Below are 26840 nucleotides of genomic sequence, written 5' to 3' on the forward strand. Positions count from 1 at the left end.
GTATTCACCCAACTAGACACGATGAAAGAAAAGGTGGAGGGTAGGAACTGTATCTGAGCCCCAGGGCAGTCCTCGCCCACACTAACCCTGACGGTAGCTATGTGACTTGCTTTGGCCAATGAGACAGTATCAACCAGGATGCAAGCAGAGGTTAAAAAAATGCTTGTGCACTATGGCTTGCTTTCTCTTTTGCTATTCTTGGGAACCCTGTGACCACTGCTGTGTTAACAAACCAGGACTAGCCTATTGTGAAAGCGATAGGTGGCCAAGCCATCTCCACTGCCACAACTGAACCTGGGCCAACTAACCAGCACGTGAGTGAGGCCGTCTCAGCTCATCCATCCCCAGCCAAGCCACCAGCCAACCACAAGGACCTGACGAGCCAGCCCAGCCCAGAACTTCCCAGCCAATGCACAAAATCATGAAAAATAATAAAATCTTTACTATTTAAACCACCAAGTTTGGGGTGGTTAATTATATCAAAACTTAATAGTAAGGTAAGAAAAGGTAAGAAAGGAAAAGGTAAGAAAGATGCTTAACAGATGCTGAACATCCTGGGACATAATCCCCAACGGAACTTTACATAACTCAGTGGGACTTACTATTGATTTGATTGTATGTCAACTGTCACTAAAACAACCTGACAGGGACTTCCCTTGTGGCACAGTGGATAAGAATCCGCCTGCCAATGCAGGGGGCACGGGTTCGATCCCTGGACTGGGAAGATCCCACATACCACGGAGCAACTAAGCCTTTGCACCACAACTACTGAGCCCGTGCTCTAGAGCCCACCAGCCACAACTACTGAGCCCACACACCACAACTCCTGAAGCCCACGTGCCTAGAGCCCGTGCTCCGCAACAAGAGAAGCCACCTCAAGGAGAAGCCCGCGCACCGCAATGAAGAGTAGCCCCCGCTCGCCACAACTAGAGAAAGCCCACGAGCAGCAACAAAGACGCAACGCAACCAGAAATAAAATTAAATCTTAAAAAAAAAAAAAAAAAAAACCTGACATAGACCCAAAATTGCATACTCCTTAATATTCACCTCAAGACAAGGTTTGCTACAACTCTGCGAATGATACTGTGTGGGCTTTGGAGGTTTATGAACCTCCTAAAATTAAATGAAGAATTGTGTTCATGTGGGGTTTTTTTCTTCTTAATTGTAAAAAGATGTTAAAACTATGGGGGAATAATATAAATATTTATGCCCATACTGCCCAGAATTAATGATACTATTTTCTATATTTGCTTTAGATTTTAATAAAGCAAATAAAACATTCTTAATAATGTTACAGTTAGTCCACTGACCTCAGTCCTCTCCTTTCCTCCTTCCCCCTTCAGCAGCTTGAATTTGATATCTTTCTAGTCCATCATTTTTTTAAAAGGACATATACATAAATATATACATATATGAGTATATATATCCCCGAACAATACAGATAGCCTTGTTTTGTGTTTTGACATTTTTCTTAAATGACTTCACATGTATCTTTCTACAACTTACTTCTTCACCACATACTACCTTTGTGAGATCTATCCATATTGATTCCCTATTATCAATAAGTCACAGACATTTATGCATTTCTTTCCTAATGGACATTTAGATTGTTCCTGTCTTTCTGTTTGGTTTTCTTGTTTTCCTTGTTATTACAAACACTGTCAGGAAACAGGTCAATAGCTTCAGAGGGCCTTGGGGCACCCCCAAATATTAGGAATCTCTGACAATCTGATGGGAGAAAGGAGAACTACCATCATTTTGCAGACATATTTCTGCATTTGAGCATTCCCAAATCTTGAAGGCGCCATCTTTCTCATACTATGAAGTAGCTTAATAGATGCTTCTACATTTAAATCCAAAATTTCCTGTAACAAAGGTCCATATCTAACTGGGACACTAAAACAACCATAATTTTTTTGTTATTGAAAACTTTTTAGAATCAGACAACGATACTGTCCAAATCGTTCTGTTACAAAGTAATATTGTGCTAACTTGCCGTCAACATCAAAAGCTGGTCACACCAATTAAATTACTAAGAGACTAATGATACGCTATCCTAATTTTTGTTTGTTTTCTGTCATGTATATAAGGACTCGAGGGCTACATTTCTTGTAGTTACCTTGTTTCCCTTATTTTCTACTTTTTAAACTAACTGAGATCAGAGAGCTTTCTAGCATGACTTTCTTTTACTTTTATGCTTGATCCCAGTGTGATATCATCTAGTCCCCAAATGTTGCGACATGCAAACATCCCCGAACAAGGAAATTAAAAAGCTCAGACTTTAAACTAGATTTAAAAAAAAAAAAAAAAAAAATCAACCTTGTTTTCCCTCAGGGGTATGTAAAATAATGAAGTGTTATACAGCTATCTGGACCCAGAAATTTCAAATTCAGAAATAATGTACACAATTGCTTTTGAAAGAGCATAAAGTTAGCAGACCTGGTTCATTACATACAAGTTGTATGGCCCTGAACAATTCTCTTGCCCTCACTGCACTTTGGTTTTCTTACCTATAAAATGGCAGCAAAACCCATCATTTGTACAAGAATGAGATGAAATCACCTATAAGAAAGCCCTTTGTTATTCCCTCTTCTGTGAGCACCTCATAAGCAGAGGCAGGGCTTAATTCATCTTTGCTTTTCTAGCGGTTGCCACTGTATTTGGTAAGAATTCCTACCTATCAGGCATGTACGCTAACCTCCTTGGCAACTGCCGTGTCTTCTCCACTTTGGGGTTCAGAGCTCCTCGTCTCCAACCACTTGGGTCCTCTGACAGGGGAACTCATCGTTGCCGAGCTGCAGTCAGAGGCCTGAGCACCCACTGTTGTCACACATTTGAGTTCCAGTATCATGATCCTGGGAGAACACCAACAGTACCCACCTCAGGTCAGGACCGGGGAGTGTGGAGTGTACACCAAGCCAGCCGGTCCTGGCTTCAGACTTTACACCAAAGACAGGGCTCCATGTATCAGCAGGACAGGAGGCTGAGCAGCCCAGCACTGCTGAGGGCAGTTCTAACGGGGGCAGGAAGGAACAGTCACTGGTGCATCGGGAGGACAGTTCTCCATACAGTTAGGACTCAAGTTGGGTAATCAGGTTACATGGGATGATCATACCACCAGCAAAATACGATAAATATGTTTACCAAGGAAAAGAGTTTACAAAATACATGGGGAAATACAGAACACAAATTGTATATTAGCCCCATAATTACAGCTACATAAAAATGATGTACGTTTCGATAGTTCGGAAGGAAACCCAAAGACATGAAAAAAATTAGCACTACGGTAATGGTATTATGGTGAATTCCCCTAAATTTATGTTTTATAATCTTTTAAAGTTGATACAGTAACGCATCAAAAATAATTCACAACCTTCCATCTCCAAGCAGGCTTTTTCTGAAGGGCCCCAGAAAGAAAACTACCTGGGTCGTGCCTAGACTCTAACCCACCACCGTGGTTTGGTGGGAAAAGCCTTATTAAACTGGGATCAGAAAACCTGGATTCTGGCACCAGATCAGTCAAAACCTAGCTCTGAGACTTTCGAAGCCATTTAACCCCTCTAGATCTTTCTATGAAGTCAAGCCAAAGGATTTAGGATAGACTCTTAAATTCTCTTCTGGGCTTTCTACAATGTAGTGTATGTTTTACTTTCTACAATGCAGTGTATGATTTCAAAGTCCCATGAATGAATTTTTAACAAACACATCAGAACTCAAAACACCTAAGACAGGGTGGCCTCCTTCAGAGCAGTTCTTAGAGGACGGATTCCTGGAAGAACCACCTCCTTTTTGGTCCCCAGGGCCTAGGTTACACGATACTGCCCATGTTCAGGACCAATTTCTTCCCCCTTTGAGGCAGAATGTAACTTCAGGAAACAGCTGAGAGGGACCTTATACAAAGTCTGGTGAGTAAGATGGGTGATCAGCTGCACACTAGCATTTTAGGTCATAAAGGAAGTCAAAAAATTTTCTTAAATGGCCATTCGTAAGTGCCCTGAACAACATTAATGACAGTGTTCCCATGGTGGCAATTCAGAAAGGAGGGCTGACTTCACCTGCATATACGGTGTCGAAGCCATTGTCCCTATTTTTAGGGACAACTCTTATAGTTTTACTTCTCTGAAGTAAAGCTGTCGTAAAGATATGTAAAAAAAAAGACTTCACTAATATGCCTCCAAACCTTTCATCTCTGCCAAAATAAATTTTGAAGTTGAAATTCAAAACACAATTTGTTTACCATTGTTACAGAATGTGCTTACAAGGCCAAGCTGTTTATTTTTAATACCTTTGGCATTTAACCTTTAACCCCTTATTTGTTCTGTAAATATTAAGTCCCAGCACGGTAAAAAAAAATTAAAATCTCACCACGGAGAAACCCATTTTAATCACATACTGATAAAAACACAAGTTGCTGCATCTTTGTTTAAAAAATAGTACATGACTCAAACTTGGAAAATTACGAATGTACGTAATTTCTCTAGGATCCATAATGAAGCTTTACATGTGTATAGAGGTTTCAAAATATTTCTGCTTTTTTGAAGCTGATGAAAAGAGCTTTCACAAGTTCTTACCAAGTAATGAGACCCAGTCCTCTCCTCATAGGAGAGAGGTCTCACATGAGCTCATAACATTAACACTGAAGGGCGAAAGGTTGTATTCCAAGTCATGTTTACAAAAAAGCTCATTATCTAGCCCCAAGGAGAACCCCTGAAACAGACCTCAAATTCATGAGATGCAACAGGGAAAGGAGTAATCAAAGAGGTCCACCATACAATATGGAGGTTGGGGGAGAGGGGGAGTACCTTCCCACTGGAGGGAGTTAAAGGGTTAAGAAAAAGAGAAGTTCAAGCTGAAACTAACACACCATTGTAAAGCAATTATACTCCAATAAAGATGTTAAAAAAAAAAAAAAGAGAAGTTCAATTTACAGGCTCACCACTCACAGCACTACCTGCACAGGTGTTGAGCTAGCTCCAAACGGTGGCAGCTGGATGCATACCGCCCCTGTTTAATAGCTTAGCGAGTCCATGGGCTGGAAACACCAGGCAACTCCCTCTCTTAAGGGAAACGCAGTGGGAAGGTGTGCATGTGTCAGTAAAAATCGAATGCCCTTACTGGGTATGTGGCTAAAGTTTAGACTTCCTGCTGGCGAGCGAATGCAAGGAAGCACAGTGGTTCGCAGGACGCCACTTTGAGATTTACAACAGGGTCGCTGCAAACAGCTGACCTGTTTGGCCTCTCAGCGATGATCAGCACCCTTTTAAAAATTGGCAGCTCTGGCCTAAAAATCTAGATTTTCAGCTTCTCCTGAAAAAGCAGACAATTTGGTAATGTGGTCAATGTCATCACAGCCTAAGGTCAAGTAATGATGGCTCTTTCGATGGGCACATGTTCTATATTTACTCTCCAGAGGCCAGTCTCACCCCATCAAAAATTGTATCCTGGTCTCTGTAGACATTTGAGTTTGCAACCACTAACAAAGCTGAAATCCCCAGCAAAACTGAGGAGGAAGTGGCTTTCAGCTTCTGCAACTGTCTGCTTCCTCTGCTTCTCCATCCCCTCCATCCATGGCCCCACTGGGCTTCCCTCCTTGCCCTGGGCTGCCAAACATTTCCTACTAGGCAGGCCCACCCACAGTGGTCCCAAGACAATGCCCTGGATTCCACTCTTGCCCTAACCCTCTACCTCTATCACTTTTCTGGACTTCATCCCTTTCCTTTCTGTTTTGGTTCTGTGTTGTGTTGTTTTGGCCAGGAGACTACTCACTAGAAATCTGATAAACTAATCAGCGGGAATGGACTAGGTTACCTTCGCAGAAAACATGTTTGAAATGGATTCCAGACTTTCTAAATACATGCCATGCCTTCACCCAAAGGAACTTACCTACCTTGTAGTCAGCTGCATCAGATTTCTAAGTTCGTAAGCCTATTCCTGTGTACTATCTGCAATTTACTCACAAGTAATATGCAAGTAAGGAGACGGGGACACATCTTGAACATATTCTGACGTGATGGTCAAGTCACATGTACTCAAATATGTCAGTATATATCAGTCACAAAAGCCTTATGAATCACAGTTTCTAGCTCCAAAGTATACAGCAGAGCTATACACATGGGTTCCAGTCCGTTAGACAGTCCAAACTGGTCATGGCCACAGAAGTAGAACTTCCTTTGTGGCTGATGATAAAGCCATGTTCTACAAAGGAAACCTCAGATGTGTATTATTATTGATTAAAGTCAAAGGAGATTGTTGTACCCTCCTGACCAATGTATACTAAATTATAGAGACAGGCAGAGATTTTTTTGGTGTTTTCCTTTCTTTTTCTTTTTTGGTCCTTCAAGTTTAAGAAAAAAAAGAAAGAAATTGCTATTGCCTGGTAGTATTCTTGGTTCTCCAAAGACGGAGAAAAATGTCCCAAAGTGAGTTTTCAGGAGGAAATAGAAGGTAAACTGTAAGCTGTACACTTTGTTCATGAGTCAGAAGATGGCAATCTTCCTTATGAATCACAAATGAGTGAGACTTGGTAGGGCCTTTAGTACAGGTGGAGAGCCTTCCTAATCTGCTACCAGATTTCCTAAGATATCTCACAGAGAGCGAGAGACAGAGAAATCCACAGTACAGGTGCCAAGGGCCTGATGAATTATATTCTCCAGGCTAACCCTGAGCCACACCCACTGGAGGCATTGCCCCTTCTCTTCCTGTTTTAAGCAGCTGAGGGATGCAGCTGGGCAGACGCAGACAGATGTGAAACACAAAATGAAGCCTCATTTGGCTGGAAGGGGATCTTACATAAATAGTAAATACTATAATAACTGAGATTTCTGACTATTTAAGCTGCTGATGCTCTGTTCTAAGGCAACTTCACACATCTAATGCACAGACTTAATTTTTCAAGCCAGCGAAGAAATGATTCATTTAATTTTTGCCAAATTACTCTAGATCCAGTAGATGGGGTGATGGCGCAGCTCCTATTTCAGGACAACCAGCTGTTTCAACTTTTCTGTCAGGGAATCAGGGCCTCAGCAACTGTATCTGATGCACTGATAGTCTCCTGGAGGCCCACAATACGGCCATCTGTGCTGTTGGCAGGGAACATCGATAGGTAAGTCATACCCCTGTCCTTCAATAGACACCCTACACACTCTGGAAACAGCTCTTCCTTAGAACATGCCTCTTCTGCACCCACTTCATAAACCATCTACTTCAACAGCAATGGACCGAATTGAGCGTCCAGTTTCTGAGGTCCCCAGAAAAGTCATGCTACACTACTTTTTAGTCTCTCCAGCATGAAAAATGAGTGAACTAAGGGAAAGTTAATTTTCTCAAGGTACCACTCAACTATTTAAATTCAGCAAGATTTTTTAAACTCTTGACATACAACACATTTTTTTTTTTTAGAAATACTGAACCATGGGAAATAATTCTAGCAATTATAAAGTATTAAGATTCACATTGCTTAAGTCCAGGTAGCCAGTTAGGCAGTGGCCCCATTTAGGTAGCTCCACCCAAACACACAGTGTAAGTGAATGGTTCTCTTTAGGGGTTCCAAAAATAATATGGGGTGGACTGACTTCTTAAACCCTAAAACTGAAAGGGAAATTTTATTTACAGATAAAGTGTCCTCTTCGGTAGACACAAGGGTGACATAACTTTGGACTAGGTGAAAAGAAAAAGCTTTGGTCAAGGATGCCCTTTTAAAGATTTTGGCTTGTTTGTTTTTAATCATTCTTTTGAATAAACACAGCACTGGATCAAGGGCTGCTTTTGAGTTTTGTGTGTAGGTTCCTATGGGCCTTTCCTAATTTCCCTCAGACTCCTGCAGGATAGAGATTTTTAAATTAGTGCTGTACCGGTTATCACTGTGACTTAGCACCCCTTTCACAGTCACTAAAAAACAACAAAAACCAATCAGAAGAGGACCAGTTCATCCACCTAAGCCGGATTATTTGAAAAGAAGCAAGTGTGGAAACTATGAAGCCTTGTAGTAGAACTTTTTCCCCCCTCTGATGGACTGCCAATCTCTTCAAAATAGAGCCCTTGCTTTTGTGCTTAGGAAAGAAAAGTACACCACCCCAAAGCCCAAGGGATGCGGCTAAGGTTATTGGAGGCGGGGTAGCCGAGGCCGGGAGGTCGGGGTGGAGGAAAAGTCAGAAACGAGTCAGAGAGAGAGCCAGACACTTCCATCAATACCCAAAGTGCCAAAGGAAAAAGAACAAAAAACTCGACTTCCTCCCATGCGTACCGTTCGCTGTACACCCGAAAAGTGCCAACCACCTCGCACTTGGGGGAAGTGGAGGAGGGTGGTGTTTACTCGGCCTTTTTGGTGCAAAGACCCTCCGGGCCGGCGCCCAGCGGAGCCCAGGCCGGCCTGGCTCCCGGCAGCCCCGGCTCCCGGCAGCCCTGCGACACCCTCGCCCGCAGCCGCCAGTCCACCGCCAGGTGCTCGCCCTACCTGGCGCCCCACTGCCTTTGTGCGGCCGCGCCGCCCCCGCCGGCGCGCGGATGCCAGCGGGACAGCTGCGGCGCTGCCGGGCGGCCGGGGGAGGAGCAGTGGTCCGCGGCGCCGGTGCAGCGGGCGGGGAGCGCGCGCACTGAGGGGCGCAGGCGGCCGCTCCCACCTTCCCAGCGGGAGGGAATTGATACCCCCCGGCGGGCCGTGCCCCTGAACGCGGATCTCCCCGCACTCCGGCTTCCGACAGCTGGCAGCCATAGCCACCCCGGCCACGAAAAGTTTGGCGACGCCGAAAGTGACTTGAAAGAAAGTTTTCCTTGGCCCCTCACTCCGTCTCCCCCAGCCCCGGTTGAGCGAAAGCTGCAGGAAATAAGGGCTCGCGACGTGCCGACTCCCGCGTCCAGCTTCTCCACCCCTGGCCTCGGCAGCGCGCCCAAGGTGGGTGCCCCGCGCCCGGGCTTCCCGCCCCATCCCTGGGTCAGGCGTCCCGGGACGCCGCGCGGCCAACTCACCATGGTGACTCGCGCCGCGGTCGCGCCTCTGCCGGGTCCGGCTGCCGGGGAGCTGGGGCTGGAACGCAGTCTCCTGGGCGAACTTCAAAAGTTGGTTCCCTTCGCCAAAAACAGGCTCTCGACACCCAAGCACTCACAGGAACCAATGGGAACCCTGGGGGGACTCCATCCAGGCGGGATCGGCGGCGGTAGGTAAGGGCGAGCAGGAGGCGGCTTAGCAGGCGGGGCGCATATTGCGGAGGGCAGGGGTCCACCCGGACCGGGCGCTCGCCGCCCGCCTAGGTGAGAGCAATGCTCTCCGCGCGTCCGACTAGCTGCCCTGCCTCGCTCCTCTTCCTTCGGCCACCTTCTCCGTTCTCCTCTGGCTGAGCCTCGGCTCGGGTAGGGCAATCTGTCCATAAATGGAGAATTCAGCTCAGGCCTGACCAATCAGGGTTTGTTTTCATAGCGTCACTCCTCAGGGAAACCGTAGTAGCCAACAAGCTTGGAGCTGCTGGAGTTTCCAAAGCCCTCTGGATCCTGTAGTCCTCCTCCACGCCAGCCTCCAAAGAGCGCTGCTGACCCAGCTAGCTCCCGGTGGCATGACTTGAACTGGTAAGAAGAAAACCACTCTGTGAAAGAGAGGTAAACTTCTAATTTTTTTTTTCTTTTAAACGCGAAAGTTAGAGTAAGTGTAGCTGAAGTGGTATGATTTTTCCCATAACTTTTTTTTTTAAAGAAGGAAATATTTTATCAGCATAAAGATCAGAGTCGTGGCAGCAGCCCAAAGGAAATCCTTTTTCTTTCCAACGTCTGGATTGTGAGGAAAGTCAAAAATATCTTTTCCCCCACCCTTTCTTTTACCTGAATTTCCTTGGAAAACAAAGGAAGGCTTTTTGAGGGGGAGGCGAGAAGGGGGAATTTTGATGGTGAAGAAGTTGCACGTGCAGCGAGGCCAAGGATGGGGGAGAGAGGCATGGGAAGAATGCGCCATCCAATCTCAGTCAACACAAATCTGTCGAGAGCAATTAGCATTACAATCAAGAAATCAGGTGGGCAGTGAGGAGAAGATTGGAGTGGGGGCGGTGAAGCAGACTCCTGAAATAAAGGTAGAGGGTCTGATATTATTGTTTTCAGAGTTCAGGAAGTAAACTTGGTTGGTTATAACAGGATGGTCCTCTCTGGATCTGTGGTAGGTAAGACTTGAAAACTTCAGGGCACAGAAAAACTATGAAGCATAATGATTTACTGTGATTTGCTTTATGAACTTTGGTGGTAGCCCTTCACTTGAATAAAGGATCCTGGAGTTGGAATGGATGTTAAAAATGCTCTTGTCTAGGGCTTCCCTGGTGGCGCAGTGGTTGAGAGTTGCCTGCCGATGCAGGGGACACGGGTTCTGTGCCCCGGTCCGGGAAGATCCAACATGCCGCGGAGCGGCTAGGCCCGTGAGCCATGGCCGCTGAGCCTGCGCGTCCGGAGCCTGTGCTCCGCAACTCGAGAGGCCACAACAGTGAGAGGTCCGCTTACCGAAAAAAAAAAAAGTTCTTGTCTAAAATGGGTAAACAAAATGTAGTGTATTCATAGAATGGAATATTATTCGGCCTTTAAAAAGGAAGGAAGTACTAACACATGCTACAACATGAACCTTGAAAATATTAAGTGAAAGAATCCAGAAATAAAGATCCCATATTATATGATTCCATTTATATGAAAATAGAGAATGGGGACATCCATAGAGACAGAAATTGGTAAATTATTGATTGCCAAGGGCTGGGGGAGGGGAGGATGGGAGTAGTTGCTAATAGGTGTGTGTTTTCTTATTGGTGAAAATAGTCTGGAATTAGATGGTGGTGATTGTTGCACAACTTTGTGAATATACTAAAAACCACTGAACTGTACATTTTAAAAGGGTGAATCTTACAGTATGTGAATTATATCTCCAACTTAAAAACTGAAAGAAAATCATGTTGACCAACTTTTTTTTAAAAAAAACATGTTGACCAAATTCTCGTAGTAATCATCCACACAGTTAGGCAAATAAATGTAATTGATTGCCTACCATAGGTCATCATGGCCACTGTGAATACAGTGGTCTCTGCCTTCACCAAGCTTACAATTTTAGAAGGAGGGAAACAAAAGATAGATTTTAAAACAAATAATTACAGGAAAGATACAAATACAATAAAAAGTAACAGTAGTTTTGTGCAGGGAACTGCCATATTTGGAGCTATAGGTTAGGTAATTCATCTGGTAGCATTCTGTAGCACAGACTGGACAGGAAACCATAAGACATCTGTTGAACACTCATTATGAACTAGGTCCACACAGGCGTGATCATTGGCTAAATACATTCAGCTGTGATACATTATTCTCAGGTGAGTCTGATTCCATGTCTCAGAGGTATGTCAGCTTCAAAATTCAGTCAGGCATTTTAAGAACTAGTGGAACAGGGAATTCCCTGGCGGTCCAATGGTTAGGACTTAGTGCTTTCACTGCCTGCACCAGGTTCAAGCCCTGGTGGAGGAACTAGGATCACAGTGAAAGAAAAACAACTAATGAACAGTTGTTACCAAAAGGGAAATCTGAGCTTACCAGTTACACGAAAAACACTACTTAGGTTGGAATTGACACATTGCTTCAACCACCATCCTGTCCATGCAACCCTGATTAGTAATCAGACTGAGATGGGCTTTGAGGGATACAAGCAAAGATGTAGCTGTTTTCCCCAAGGTTAACCTAAGGATATGCAACACTGAAAATCTCTTAATAATCCATCACCAACCTATCAGTCTTGGATTTATCTAAAACTACCTTGACACTATCTGTCAGTTGTATTAGCATTTGAGATTTTTTTTAAGTGCTTACTTTTATTTGCCCTAATAATCTCTTTCCAGTTTCCAGAAGTATTCCCAGCTCTAGTAGGTGGGACTTTGATGAAGATGTCTGCTTGTGTTCATTTTTCATGATTTTGTAATATTCCTTTCCAGATTAACTATAAATATATAGATTAATGCCTAAGTCTAGGCAGTACTTAGAATATGAGATTTCATGCACATAAACCTGAATTTGTAGTCTGGCTTGTCCACTTAACTGGCTGTAAGATCTTAATTTCTCTGAGTTTCAGTGCCCTTATCTATAAAATAGATTGATGTAAGTCTGAAATGAAATGTGTGCAAAGATGGTCAACAAATTTTGGTTCCTTTTTCCTTTCCCTTCTGATTAGGGATTCAGACCTAGATCCCTGGGTGAGATCAGATGGTCCTTGGCCCTCTGAATTGCATGCCAACTCCTGGAGGCTGTTTGTGTGTGCCCTTTTCTTCAGGGAGAGTTAATGGCTTTCATCAAATCCTCAAAGATTCGGTAACTGCCAGAACATTAGGACCCACAGCTCTTTTTTTTTTTTTTTTTTTTTTTTTTTTTTTTTTTGCAGTATGCGGGCCTCTCACTGCTGTGGCCTCTCCTGTTGCGGAGCACAGGCTCCGGACACGCAGGTTCAGTGGCCATGGCTCACAGGCCCAGCCGCTCCGCGGCATGTGGGATCTTCCCGGACCGGGGCACAAACCCGTGTCCCCTGCATTGGCAGGCGAACCCTCAACCACTGCGCCACCAGGGAAGCCCGGACCCACAGCTCTTGATCATATTAGTTATGCCTCTCTGGATCTTTGTCTATTATTGTGTTTTTCTTGAGTCATAGGGATTAGAACTGAGTCTGATACTAAAAGCACAGAAGTTCTTGGATTCTCAAAGCAAAACCCACTAATTCACAGTTTGAGCATAGAATACAGTGTGTGATGACGTGGAAGAGCCTACAATTTCATGAAGAATCCTTTCAAGCCCTCCCCTGCTCCATCCCCATCTTAGGAAGGTACCTTGTCAGTTTTCGCTGGGGTGACCATACATCCTGGTTTACTTGGGGGAGCCCAGTTTATGCCTTTATCTCAATGAAACGATAAAGTGCACCCCTCTTGCATTCCCAACAGGCCTAGTTTGAATGATAAACCATGGTCACCATAGATTTTTGGCCAAGTTGCACCCCCTAAAAAAATCCTCACTTTTTAAAATGAAAGTTTTTCCACTTTTCTTGACTTCACCTGTTTTGCAGAGGACTCAATATCTTACCAGAACTTTATTCTTATGATCTCAAGATCAGAGTAGCAATGAAGGGAAAGCAACTTTCAAAATTGTAAAACTCATTCTAGACACATGATGGAGCTAGTCAGATGAGACTTTATACAGAAGTTGGCATGATTAACTGCATTTTATCTGGGGCGGAATGAAAAGGAATGAAAGAAAAACTCAAGATGAATACAAAGCTCAAATCCCCATATGAATCCATCAGTGAAAAAAAAATCACTGCTCATGTATTTTGGAAAATAATTAGTAAGAGGATAATATAGGGCAATGAAACGCGTTTCCACGGCAGTACCATGAAAGAACATCAGAATGCGTTCACCACAGTACAATTAAAGAAAAATTTGTTAATGGAAAAATGAGGGCAGAAATCTTTAACGAGACAGTAATGAAAGAGAGGCTGGCGTCACATCAATGTGAGATGTCCTGGGTAATCGCTGTTTCTACCATAACAGGCATCATTTATTAGGTTCAGTAGGTAACAGATACTGAGCTAAGTGCTTACTGTGCAATATCTTATTCCATCTTCCATACAACCCTATTAACTTTGTTTGCAGTTAAGAAACTAAGTTGAGAGAGTTTGAAGTAACTTGCCCAAGATAACACTCAGCTACCATGCATCAAATCTATATATTTGTCTGACTCTGAAGCCCAAACTTTTACCCTCTAAGCAGTGACTCTGTAGTAGGAATGCCCATTAGAAAAAATTTCCCCTTATGCAGGCCCAGTATGAATGGGAGCACACCTTAGGAGCCTGTCCAAACCAGGATCCTGGAAAAATTCTTGCTATTTATTTAATTTTTTAAAAAACTTGGTATATAGTTGATTTACAATGTTGTGTTAGTTTCTGGTGTATGGCAAAGTGATTCAGTTATATATATATATATATATATTCTTTTTCAGATCCTTTTCCATTATAGGTATGATAAGATACTGAATATAATTCCCTGTGCTATACAGTATGTCCTTGTGGTTTATCTATTTTATGTATAGTAGTGTGTATCTGTTCATCCCAAACTCCTAATTCATCCCTCCCTTCCTTTCCCCTCTGGTAACTATGAGTTTGTTTTCTAAAAAAATTCTTGCCTTTTTAAGAATTACTATGATGATAAATTATGAATTTGTATAGAGAGTTTAAGTCAACTTCAAACATTCTTTGTTCTTCTAATATGTTAATATTGATTTGTGAAAAGGATATTGCAGAGAATTTCAACAGTGGGATAATGTGATATGATGCTACTTTTTTTATATAAATTAATTTATTTATTTATCTTTTTCTTTTTGGCTGCGTTGGGTCTTCATTGCTGCGCACGGGCTTTCTCTAGTTACGGCAGCTTCACGTTGCAGAACGTGGGCTCTAGGCACGCGGGCTTCCTTAGCTGTGGAATGTGGACTCAGTAGTTGTAGCTCGCAGGGTCTAGAGCACAGGCTTAGTAGCTGTGGCGCACGGGCCCAGTTGCTCCACGGCATGTGGGATCTTCCCAGACCAGGGCTCGAACCCGTGTCCCCTGCATTGGCAGGCGGATTCTTAACCACTGCGCCACCAGGGAAGTCCCTGATGCTACTTCTGATTAATATAACTTTTTTGCTATAACAATTATTTTACCAAAATAAAAGAATAGGAATCACTTAAACATATGTTTAGATTGACAGCTTACTAAGTGCACGTTTATATAAACTTATGATTATATTTTCTCTGATACAAGCCAATCTTTTTTTTTTTCTTTTCTTTTAAAATTTATTTATTTATTTTTGCTGTGTTGGGTCTTCGTTTCTGTGCGAGGGCTTTCTCTAGTTGTGGCAAGCGGGGGCCACTCTTCATCGCGGTGCGCGGGCCTCTCACTATCGCGGCCTCTCTTGTTGCGGAGCACACGCTCCAGACACGCAGGCTCAGTAGTTGTGGCTCACGGGCCTAGTTGCTCCGCGGCATGTGGGATCCTCCCAGACCAGGGCTCGAACCTGTGTCCCCTGCATTAGCAGGCAGATTCTCAACCACTACGCCACCCAGGAAGCCCCAACCAATCTTTTCTTTTCTTTCTTTCTTCCAGTGTCAATTTGATTTTTACATTCAGAAGATAAGCCCTGACCTTTCTCCAGATTTAAAAATGATTAAATAATGAGTAATACTAGCTATGGTGTCCCATGATCTATCAAGGAGTGAGGCAATCTACAGAAGGGAGCTTTGCTGATAACTGAATCTCCTGGATCAATAATGTGAGCACAGCCTGGTTTTCTTTCTTCTTCCCCCTTACTGTCAACTTATGCTGTCTTATTGGATTTTGTGTATTCCTTTAAGGCAAGGCATGTATGAATAAATATATACATTTAACAAACTAAAAAAATAACACATAACTGTGTGAGCCTTCCCTTGTTTAAGCACTGAAACTTTTTTTTTAACTTGGAGGAAAATTTTTCTCCATGCTTCATTGCCTTTTGAAAATATGCTGAACATCAAGCAGCCTGTGCTTGAAGACTCAAAGTCATCACTATAAATATCAATTATCGCACAGGGTTATACTGAACTGAGGTCCTTGGGGACTATTGAATGGAACCACCATTTGCCACTATACTTTATGGCCCTGGACTGCTGTACTTGTACAGTTATACTATTTTTTTCTTTAGATTTTATATTCTCCATTGTTAGAGACTTTTTTTCTCCTGCTATTCCAGTCTAGACTCCTTTAGTAACAAGGAGAAAAAAAAAAGAAAAAAGAAAGAACGCACATGGGTTGTTTTGTGAGAAAAATATTTTAAAGGTATGTATGCCCCAGAGCCCAGCGAAAAAAACAACACAAAGGAAGATAGGGCTATATACGCTCTCTGTCCTTTTCTGGCTTCCTGGCTTCTCTGCAAGGATGGATGTTCTTCTCTGTCTCTTCAAGCTTCTCTCACTTACTCATAGTTGCTCCTCCTTCCATAATTTCAGCTTGCAAATTGTCTTTAGTTTGTCGTGATCCTGACTCAGGCCCCCAAACCACCTTTTAGCTGTACTGCCCACAACTTACTGGAAACTTCCCCCTTAGTCTCTGGATTCAAGTCCCAGAGAAAGAAAGGGAGGGAAACAAAGAGAGAGAGAGTCTGACTCAACCAGCTCAACCTTTCAAACTATGCCACCAGGTCATAGGTCAGTGGAAAGCCTATGTAAGGCTCTGCTTGAACAAGGTATCTGTATAGTCACATTCCAAGCAAATGTTGTCACAAGGGTAGTGTTCTAGAGCTACTGCACTATTAACAGAAGATGGTAAATGGGGACAGTCTCTGAGGAGGGGATACTCCAACTTAGGGGTACGCAGCCATTTGCCAATGGCGACTGTCTGCTACTTTAATTTATACACAGTTGTCTTGGTGAGGCCAGGAGGGAAGTTTCATTCACCTCTTCAACAGAAAAAATTGCATAGGTTTTGCAACAATCATCATCATTTCAACTTTATTGTCATACACCTATAAATGTATTTATATACTTAAGATGTGACATATGTTTTGCATTTATTATCATGCCCTTAGAAATGTGTGTTTATGGGCTTCCCTGGTGGCGCAGTGGTTGAGGGTCTGCCTGCCGATGCAGGGGACGCGGGTTCGTGCCCCGGTCTGGGAAGATCCCACATGCCGCGGAGCAGCTGGGCCCGTGAGCCATGGCCGCTGAGCCTGTGCGTCCGGAGCCTGTGCTCCACAACGGGAGAGGCCACAACAGTGAGAGGCCCGCGTACAGCAAAAAAAAAAAAGAAATGTGTGTTTATGCATGCTTATAACTATTTGTATATACACATAGATGAGTGTGTGTTTAAGATGACATTTTTCAAGATATTGTTACAACTTGGGGGTATTTGTTTTTCTTAATAGACTTTATCTTTTAGAGTGGTTTTAGGGTCACAGCAAAATTGAGGGGAAAGTACAGACTTCCCATACACCTGCCCCCACCATGCATAGCCTCCCCCATTATCAACAGGGGGGTTTACTTTGAATAGAGTGCTTCTTGGTGTGGGTGTCTGCATGTTGCAGCATGGTTTCCAAACCACTATTCTTTTCACTCACCACCACAGCAAACATTTGCTGAGCATTGTTGTAGGCGCTGGAGAACTGTAAGACAAGTCCCCTGTCCCCCTGGGATTCACATCTTTCCATGTGCATCAAAAACATACACAACAATGGGAATTCCCTGCTGGTCCAGTGGTTAGGACTCTGTGCTTCCACCTCGGGGGGCACAGGTTCGATCCCTGGGCAAGGAACTAAGATCCTGCAAGTCGCATGGCACGGCCAAAAAAAAAAACAAACAAAAAAAGCCATACACAACAACACAAGGGCTTCCTACTTCAACACACAACATACTCCCCAAAATACACACCACGTTAGATGTCTCAAATTCAAAAACAGATTTGTGTTTTTTAAGGAGAGAGTTCTATTTCCAGAGAGCTAAAACAGTCTAAAATTCCTAATTGTGCCTTTTCTCTTAGATATACTCTTAAGCTGCAATTCCAAAATTTGGTAGATGTTCTTTAAATTTGAGCTCTCCATCCCAGCTGAGCAGAGTTGACCAGTTAAAGTCTAAAGGCAGCTTTCCAATATGGGTCAGGCTGTTTACCTCCCTATGGATCGGGAATAGTTTTCTTTATCTGTAAAAACAGAAGTAATGACACCTCCACCATTTATTTCAACTAAGTCATGTGAAGAGATGAGAATGGTGACTAAGGCCTGTAGAGAGTTCTCAGTATGAGTCGTCATTATTGAGGCTTAAGATTCACCAGCTAATTATTTCCTTCTGTGTCTCAATTGTTCTAAGTTGATGAGAACTATACTTCTGTTGACTGGTGTTTGCATTGATATTTTCCCCGCATTTCACTAATTTTGATAAAGCAACAAGGCTAAATGCAACTTAGTAGGAACACAGTTGAATAAATGCTGTGAGACTGAGAAAGATGTTGGCACGGAAGGAACTGAACTGGGAGCTGAGCCTGAAGGAAGCAACCACATGAGAGCCATCAAAATATTCCTTTGTTACCTGGCTTATTGCCTGGTGCCATATAGGAAAGATGGGTCAGGTACATTAATGTACAGTGTCCTTATTTGTGCAGAAGTGAATGGACAGAGGTCAAGGGCACCAGGAGATGGCCTTTCCCTTTTACTCTATTAAATTCCTGGAAATCCCAGAATAAAGCCAAATGTGATAAAGTTGATGATAGCTTCCCATAAAAGGATGCTTCAGTAAGGTATTGGTAACAAATGAATTACATATTTGACCGAGAATGTGATTCTAAAAGCAGCTATGACCATTATAAAGCCTGTGTAATTTTAGCACAGTTTTGCTCCAAATGGTATAAAATGGATATAAACGTGCGCTTTTGTTATAGAAAGGACCTCAGTGGATTGAAAAGCATATTATAGCACATAAAAATACCATGCAGCTATCATAAATTCTAGCTATATAAATTTGCCCTAAAATAGCATGCCAGCTCTAATAACTATTACTTAAACATTTCATTAGGAGTACTTTCTTAATTTCTTTCCAGTTTAAAAACTGGGAGTGGGTATGAGAGTGGTGCCAGGGAAGGGGATGCTTAGGAATAATTTATAAAGTAATGGTTTTTTCTTGGTTAATTTCCTTATAAAGCTAAGTTATTTAAACTGTAAGCACCCAGCAGAAAAAAAGGGGGGGGGGGAAGCAGCTAACAGAATAAAAAGTGGTTGAATAGATAAATAAAAACCAAAAGAAAAATAACCAGACTCCCAATTTTTTTTGCAGTACATGATCATTGGTTTTAAATTACAAAAGAAATATACACTTCATATTATAAAATAAAGCATGTGAATTCAGAGTTTGTAAAATAAAAAGTGAAAGTCTACTCACCCACACTCTCTCCTACAAGATTTTAAATGTGAGAAAATGGTGATTCCATTGGTAGAAAATGAGGCTGCAGAAAATGGTGATTCCACTGGTAGTGGAGAGGAGGCTCCAGTGTCAGTGAATTCCAAGTTAGACGTGTTCAGTTGGAGCTAACAGAGATCTCTGGGAGAGATCTCTAGGTATCTCTGAGAGAGACTGGTTGAACCTCAGGGGAGATGTCGGGTCTGACATTTTCTGTGCCTTTGCGGTCTTCATCTAATTGTCCTCTTGTTGCTTTTCATACCAAACCATTCTTTCCTAAACCTTCTCTCTCTGTTGGCACAGCTGTGGGGAAACAAGTTTCTTCTATATTTTTGATGAGAGTATAAACAGTTAGAAACCCTATGGAGAGCAACTTGGCACTATCTAGGAACATTACAAAATTGTCCAGTCTCCGACCCAGCCATTCTGCTTTTGGGAATTTATACAAAGATGTACATACCCAATGCAAATTAACATATGTCTACAAAGCATCCTTGGTGTAGCAAAAGATTGGAAACAACCCAAATGACCATCATTTGTGGAACTGGTGAAATATATTAGGAGACAACATGTAATAGATTTTTTAAAATTTTAAAAGGCTTTTAAAACGGGATGAGGAATTTCTCTCTGAACTGATATGGAATGATTTCCAAGACGCACTGATAAGTTACAATGAAAAGAGCAAAGTACAGAATAGTATGTATATCAAGAATCATATGTATATCAAGCTACCTTTTGTGTAAGAAAACAGGGATGGGGAAATAATAGGTTTGTGTTTATGTCTGCATGAAGAAACTGTGGAAAAAGCATGAGAAACTTACAGAAGTGTTTGTAAGATGTGGGAGCAGGGGCAGGGAAAAGACTGCTGGATACGATTTATATTGCTTGATTTGTTCGTTTCTTTTGGGGAGGGGTACATTTTGGTTTTTATTTTATTTTTATTTTTAAAACATTTTATTGAAGTATAGTTGAATTACAAAGTTGTGTTTATTTCTGCTGTACAGCAAAATGACTCAGTTATACATATATACAATCTTTTTCATCTTCTTTTTCATGATAGTTTATCACAGGATATTGAATATAGTTCCCTGTGCTATACAGTACAACCTTGCTGTTTATCCATCCTATATATACTAGTTTGCATCTGCTAATCCCAAACTCCCAATGCTTCCTTCCTCCACCCCTGCCCCTGGTAACCACAAGTGTGTTCTCTATGTCTGTGAGTCTCTTTCTTTTTCATAGATATGTTCATTTGTGTCATATTTTAGATTCCACACGTCAGTGATATCATATGGTATTTGTGTTTCTCAATCTGACTTACTTCACTTAGCATGATAATCTCTAGGTCCATCCATGTTGCTGCAAACGGCATTATTTCATTCATTTTTATGGCTGAGTAATATTCCATTGTGTGTGTATGCATGGGTGTGGAGATATATATATATATATCTCACATCTTCTTTATTCATTCATCTGTCAATGGACATTTAGGTTTTTTCCATATCTTGGCTGTTGTAAATAGTGCTGCTATGAACATAGGGGTGCATGTGTCTTTTTGAATTATAGTTTTGCCTGGATATATGCCCAGGAGTGGGATTGCTGGATCGTATGGCAACTCTATTTTTAGTTTTTTGAGGAATCTCCGTACTGTTTTCCATAATGGCTGCACCAATTTACATTCCCACTGACAGTGTGAGAGGGTTCCCTTTCCTTCACACCCTTGCTAACATTTATTATTTCTGGACCTTTTAATGCTGGCCTATATTGCTTGATTTTTGAACCGCTGTAAACATGTTACTCGGAAACGTTTTAAAATATTGTCAAGCAAAATACATTGTTCCATATGGCAGAATAATACAAAGGCTAAATAGGGATCATGCAAACAAATATTTTGAAAATATAGAAGGGCTTCCTGGAGTGGTGACATTTCAGCTGGCTGCCCTTAAATATTGATTTCGAAAGATGGCGAATTAGCGTAGGATCTTCTTGGTTTTAGGATCTGCATAAGCAAAAGCCTAGGGGTATGAAAGTTTATAGAGTTGACTGGAAATGTTTCTCCCCAGGACATTTTCTCAAACTCATTGAGAAAATAATGAGCTGAGAGTCCATTTTTGTCTCTTTGGAACTGGGGCAAAATGAATTTGGATTCCCAGTCTTTGCTCAATGGAAAATGCAACTTACAATGCTTCTTATATACTGTTGATATCCCATCCTCAGATCTGTCAGATCTCATCCACTGCTCATCTTTGAGAAAAGTCACCAGGTAAATATGAAGTTACTTATGCCACAAAAATTGAATCCCAATCCATTTTATGGTGAGACTTAGCAGAAAATTCAAACGATTAAACGTGCTTTTTAACCTCTTTAACCTTAATCATAAATAGGTCTCTTGTGATTAAGGGACTCAGGTTTGTGTAATAATTTAAGTGTTGAAGTCATAATAACATGTGCCTTAGTTGTGTTTCTTACCTTTACATCTCTTTGTTTGTATCTTGCTATCCTTTCCACTGAACATGGACCATGGAAGAGCAGCTGAAGATTAGAGTAGATGATTCCTGATGACAGGATAAAGGAAAATCAACTTTGTTTACACCAAACCTCATAAAGTTGCTCAGTAATCCTAAAATGACTCATTTTAGTACTTTAAAATCACATTAATCCAGTTGCCTTGAGTACAGTGCTTTAGGGAACTGGATCCAATTATGTTAAAATCAATCTCTCTCTATCTCTCTCTTTCTCTCTCCCTTTCTCTCTCCCTCTCTCTCTCCCTCCCCCTCTCCCCCCCCTTCCTCCCTCTCTCTCTCTGTCACACACACACACACCACCTATACAAGGAACAAAAAATAAAGCCTTGAAGGAAATAGAACAAACGTTTACATTGATGGGATTCAGATGGCAGTACCATGGATGATTTTTCTTTTCCTTTAACTTTTTATATATTTCCCAAATTTTATTTCAGAAGCATTTTCACTTTCACTTGTATAGTGAAAACAGAAAAGAAAACAACCAAAGCACATCCTTAAAAGCAGAGAGTGTGGTGGACCAGGGCCAAGCACACTGCTCAGCCCTCTCTTAGTTCATCTTCCAGGAAGCCCTGACTGAGCCTGTGGCCACCGCCCCGGGTTCAGTCTCAGCTATATGGTTGTCACATAGGTCCTTTAAAGCCTTCACACAGTCAGCTCTGGGGAAAGAGAAACTTTTACTTAGTTAACCCGAATGGGCCCTCTGTAGCTCCTGTTGTCCCTCCAAGATCATCTTCAGGCCAGACTCGGCACTGGGTCCCCTCCCTCGGTCACCCTTCTCCAAAACAAAGAAACAAATCCAAATCCCTAAACAGTCTCGAATAGTGGAGAGTTCACTGACTTTTCTTACGGAAAGTTAGGCAAGTTCCTCAGAACATATAGAAAATTTCCCTAAAAATACCTGTATATATACCTCTAATCTTTCTTCAAAATCTCTCTCCTGGGGACAGTGGTTAAGACTCCAAGCTTCCACTGCAGGGGGCACGGGTTTGATCCCCGGTCGGGGAACTAAGATCCCTCATGCCTTGTGGCACGGCCAAAACAAAAAACAAAAAAAAGTCTCTCTCCAGCAGTCAGTCGCTTCATCCCCTTTTCCCCTCAAGTTGCCTCCTGGGGCCTGCTGTGCCTGACGTTGTTCTCAGCCGGCACACGCTGCCTGGTAAAAAGAAAATAGGGTTGTCGTCCAAATATGGACACCTCATCTTTTTCAGGCATGTCTCCAAGGCTCCTGGTTCAGTTAGATTGATGTAATGGTCCCTAGAACTAGATAAAACATATACTCTTAATGCCCTAAGCAACACAAACATGGAAACTAATACAGGGTTTGTCCAAAACATGTGGCCATAAGGATGAATCCTTAACTCAATGGCCTGTATGATCTAACCACTAACCGCTCTTAGGAGCTAAAATAGGGCAGTTTGAAGAGTAAGACAGATGCGAGGCTGTTTAGCATGTGGGTTCAGCTGGACCACTGAGCTGTGTGGGCTGTGAAGGCTTCTCTCCCAGAAGGTAGCCGGCTGGGGCGTGGGGTGTGGTAGGCCCCAAGACAAGAGCACAAATGGAGGCCCACAAACCATATGTCTAAATATTATAAATCAAGCGAACAAATCATTAAATAAAATATGTTCTGTCCTCCTACCTTGACAAAAATACCTCAGGCAACCTGGAAGTCCAGGTTTGAATTTAGAATTCTTGGACTCCTTAGAGTTCCTTGCCGGAATTCTGGGGTTCCATGTGTTTTTCAGAAAACGGGGTTGCCGAACAGTCCACTCGTAACTGATACTCTTTTTACGACCTCCCCTAGATGGTTTGGGGAAATTCAAGGTCAGGGCCACTATTAACTGCTAGTGCTGCTAGGGGGTAGGGAGTGGGTTTCATGACTTCTAAATGTTATTTATGCCACCGCAGTCCCCTCTGCTGAACAGGGTATTGGGAGAGCTCAGTGGACCATGGTCCACCCTGACCCCTTGGTGCCCTTTGGCCAGCTTCTGACATGAAGCAAAGTGCCCCTTTGTTCCCTGCAGCTTTCTGCACTGTTGGGATGAGCACCAAGGGGAGGACCTTTAAAGGTAGAGCATTATCGGCAGGAATTGTTAGTTTCCCTGTTTGGTCACAGATAACCTTTCCTGATACCTAGGCTGGGAGGCAGAGGGGGAATATGAGGAGGGTAATTAAAGATGACCAAGGACTGGAGAAGGGCCACCATGCCTTCTAGCGCTGCACCTGTGGTTCAGGTGCAGTCAGTTCTGTTGGGGGCGTGGGGACGAACTGTATCACCCTGCAGTCTTCTGACCCTCCTCAAGTGGTGTGGACCCAACTGTGAGACAGGGCAGCTCTGCAGGCCAGGAATTCAGAACTTCGGATCTGGAAGGGATGTGGGAGGGCCTTAGAAGCTGAGCTGATACCCTGGAGCCGGATGTGCTGTGTAGTCCCTTCTATCCCCCTGACGCAGGCTGGAGGGAGGCAGGTGTGCTATGAAACTGCAGAAGGTATTAAACTTCTCTTCCCCCAGTTTAGCTACTAGGCTCTGAAAGACTCTGCCATGAAGGCTAGTTCCATGTGATCTTATCCAGGAATGGTGTAAGGACTGGACACAAAAATTCTAGAGAGGGGTTCATAAACACATAAGGCATTATATCAAGACCTACTCTGCAGGAGACAGTATTTTAGGGTAGGGCAGTTGGTGAGATGGAAAGTCCATAACATCTTACCTTTCTCTGAAGTTTATTCCTGTCATCCCCACCAAAAACCATACTTGGAAGTCAGTACACTATCCTGATTTTGAGCGAAATATCATTAACTTGACACTTACTCTGCCACCTGCATTTTCATTTCAAAAGTACAGTTACTGGGAAATGCCATTGGGAGTTTGGAAAGAGAAATGATATAACTCCTGAATATTATGGGTTGACCAAAATGGAGCCCAGGAGGCCAGGTTTGCACCGGGTTCTCATAATACCATCATTAGGAAGCCTACCTTAAATCTGGCAAATTTTGTGTTTTCAGCCCTTGAAAATATATTTCTTACAAGTTTCATCCAAATTACTCCCAGGAGCTGACCCATAACCAGAAAAACAGCTTCAGCAAAAACTATCTCAATCTTACCTCCAGGAAACACTTGTTTTTTGCTGAGCATAGTTTTAGAGAAACTTCCAGCCAGTCAAATAGGCAAGTCTGGCCTCACACCAATATGGCAAATCTGGTTTCTGTCCAGTGGTGCTGGTGACACAGATCCTCTTGGGCAGATGTGCCAGCCACATTGCCTCCGTGCAAGTTCAAGGTTGAGTGCAAAACTTCTACCCTTTCCCTTTCTCCTTATCAGCTATGGGAAAAGGAGAACCCTGCTACATTGGTTATAGTGTGATCCCTGGAGCCAGGTAGGCGGAAGGTTGTTAAACAGAGTAATACAAGCACAATCAGTTGCAGGGGGAAAGAAGGTTTCATGTAATGGAAGGGAGAGAAGTCATTTTATTTGAGTTCCTGCGGCATTATTATTTTGATTTTCTTTTTTTTTTTACATGAATTTTCTGATGACTGTTCATAAATAGATATTGCCAAGTTGGACTCTCTGACCCCTGTGCTAGAGGCTAAACTTGCATAAATCCTCGTGGCCATACTCTGGGGAGTGAGGCTACTTTGTGGAGTCCTTTGGCTGGAGCCCTGAACAAGAGATTCTTGATCCAGGCTGGAGCATGTGACTGTGCTTTTGGAGCTGGAAAAGGAGAATCAGATGGACTGTTACATGGCAAATTAATTAGTCATTTAAATTAATGAACATTTGCCTTCTGATAAGAGTTATTGTTGAAGCTTCTGCTGGCTTAAGAAGGTCCAAAAATACAGCATAATTAGGACCTCAACCTATAAGATTATCACATTGGTCCAGACATTTGGACATTATTCTACTGATAATCTGCGATTATTTTTATTTCAGATTTCTAAGATAGTGTCCAGGTTTTGTACTTCTACCTAGCTCTTGGCCATTGTTACTTTTGCTTATACTTTAAAGCCTTTATCAGTAAGAGGTGAGCCAGTTAAAGCAGAAACCCTTGGTGTAACGGTATGAAACACCATCACATTGTATTTGACCTCTGTAATGCTCTGGGGGAAAAAGGTGAACTAATCAGTATAGCCTCACTGCTAGAGTCTGCTAAAGAGTATATCACCAAATGCTTATTAATGGTGCTACAGATGAGCTGATCTACGCAGATACACTCACTCCGCTGATCTTACTGAAATCCGTCCTGACAATCTGTTTCTGCAGCTAGTGACGGAGACACAAACGCTGGCTGTCAGGATTTTCCAGATTGCTTTCAATATTCCAAATGTCAAACCGTCAGAGTTTTTTAAATTACTTTTGATTTGCCAAGTACCACAACATCAGAACATGGAGAGTAGGAGATGCCAGTTATAAGACATTGTGTGTGTGCTTTTTGCCTTGGTGTCTCAGGTAGAAGGGGCTGTTCACTCTGGTGTGGAATTTTGTACTAGTAGTTTAGTGAGAAATTTCCTGCACCTGGAAGTCTGTTCTCTACACAGCCAGAATAATCTTCTACACATCACATCACCTGTCTCCCCTGTCCCCAAACACTCCAAACGGCTTCCCATCACATCTAGAATTAAATCCATGTTTCCTGTGGCCAGTGAGGCCAACAGGTGTGGGCCCTGACCACCACCCTGAACTCATCTCCTACCACCGTGACTTCCTCTCACTCCACTCTAGCTACACTGCTTTCTTTCTGCTTCTTGAACACATAGAACTCACACCTGCCCCAGGGCCTTTGCACATTCTCTTTCTTCAGCCAGGAATGCCCTTCATCCAGATCTTTGCTTCTTTTGGTCTCTCAAGCTTTTGCTAAATTGTCACTTCCTCAGAGAGGTCTTCCTGATCACCTGATCTAAACCAGCCACCTTGCCTCCTGCCTACCCTACCCTTGTTAGCACTCATGTATAGATCATTTCATTTCCTGCTCACCGTCTGTGTCTCCCACTAGAAGATTGTTGGGAGACAAGAAGTTTTCGCCATTAGAAGATGGCCGACACCCTGCTTCTCTTCCTGATTTATGAGATAGAAGTTCGCGCCTAAAATGAAAGCCCGCGCACGCAGCACCGATGATGATTAGCCAAGTACTTCCCTCATTCTGAATCCCGCCCCCCTTTCTCTGCAGTGTATAAATACAGCTACCGCAGCAATAAAAGTTTGAGGCTTGATCAGGATTCTGTCTTGCCTCCATTCTTTCGCGTCTCCTGCCCTTCCCCCTTTTTTCAACCCCCACAGGTTCCTCCTCAGACTCACAAGGATTTGTCCTGCTGGTCGGGACTCCCGGGGACGCCCGGGGCCGTACACAATTGGCGCCCAACGTGGGGCCTGAGGAACGGATCCTGAC

At 42.9% G+C, this 26840-nt stretch overlaps 1 protein-coding gene across 1 annotated transcript in view; it reads right to left on the reverse strand.

Moving 5' to 3' along the window:
* The window catches only part of MYO1E (myosin IE), a 205261-nt gene extending 195942 nt beyond the window's left edge, over positions 1 to 9319 (reverse strand). The window contains exon 1 of the mRNA XM_082648354.1: positions 8965 to 9319. Within this exon, the coding sequence (XP_082504480.1) occupies positions 8965 to 8967 (3 nt within the window). The 5' untranslated portion in view covers positions 8968 to 9319. The remainder of the gene's footprint in view (positions 1 to 8964) is intronic.
* Between the last annotated feature and the right edge of the window lie 17521 nt (positions 9320 to 26840).

Source organism: Grampus griseus (assembly GCF_964374135.1).
Source record: "Grampus griseus genome assembly, chromosome: 2".
In the NCBI taxonomy this organism is placed as follows: Eukaryota; Metazoa; Chordata; class Mammalia; order Artiodactyla; family Delphinidae; genus Grampus; species Grampus griseus.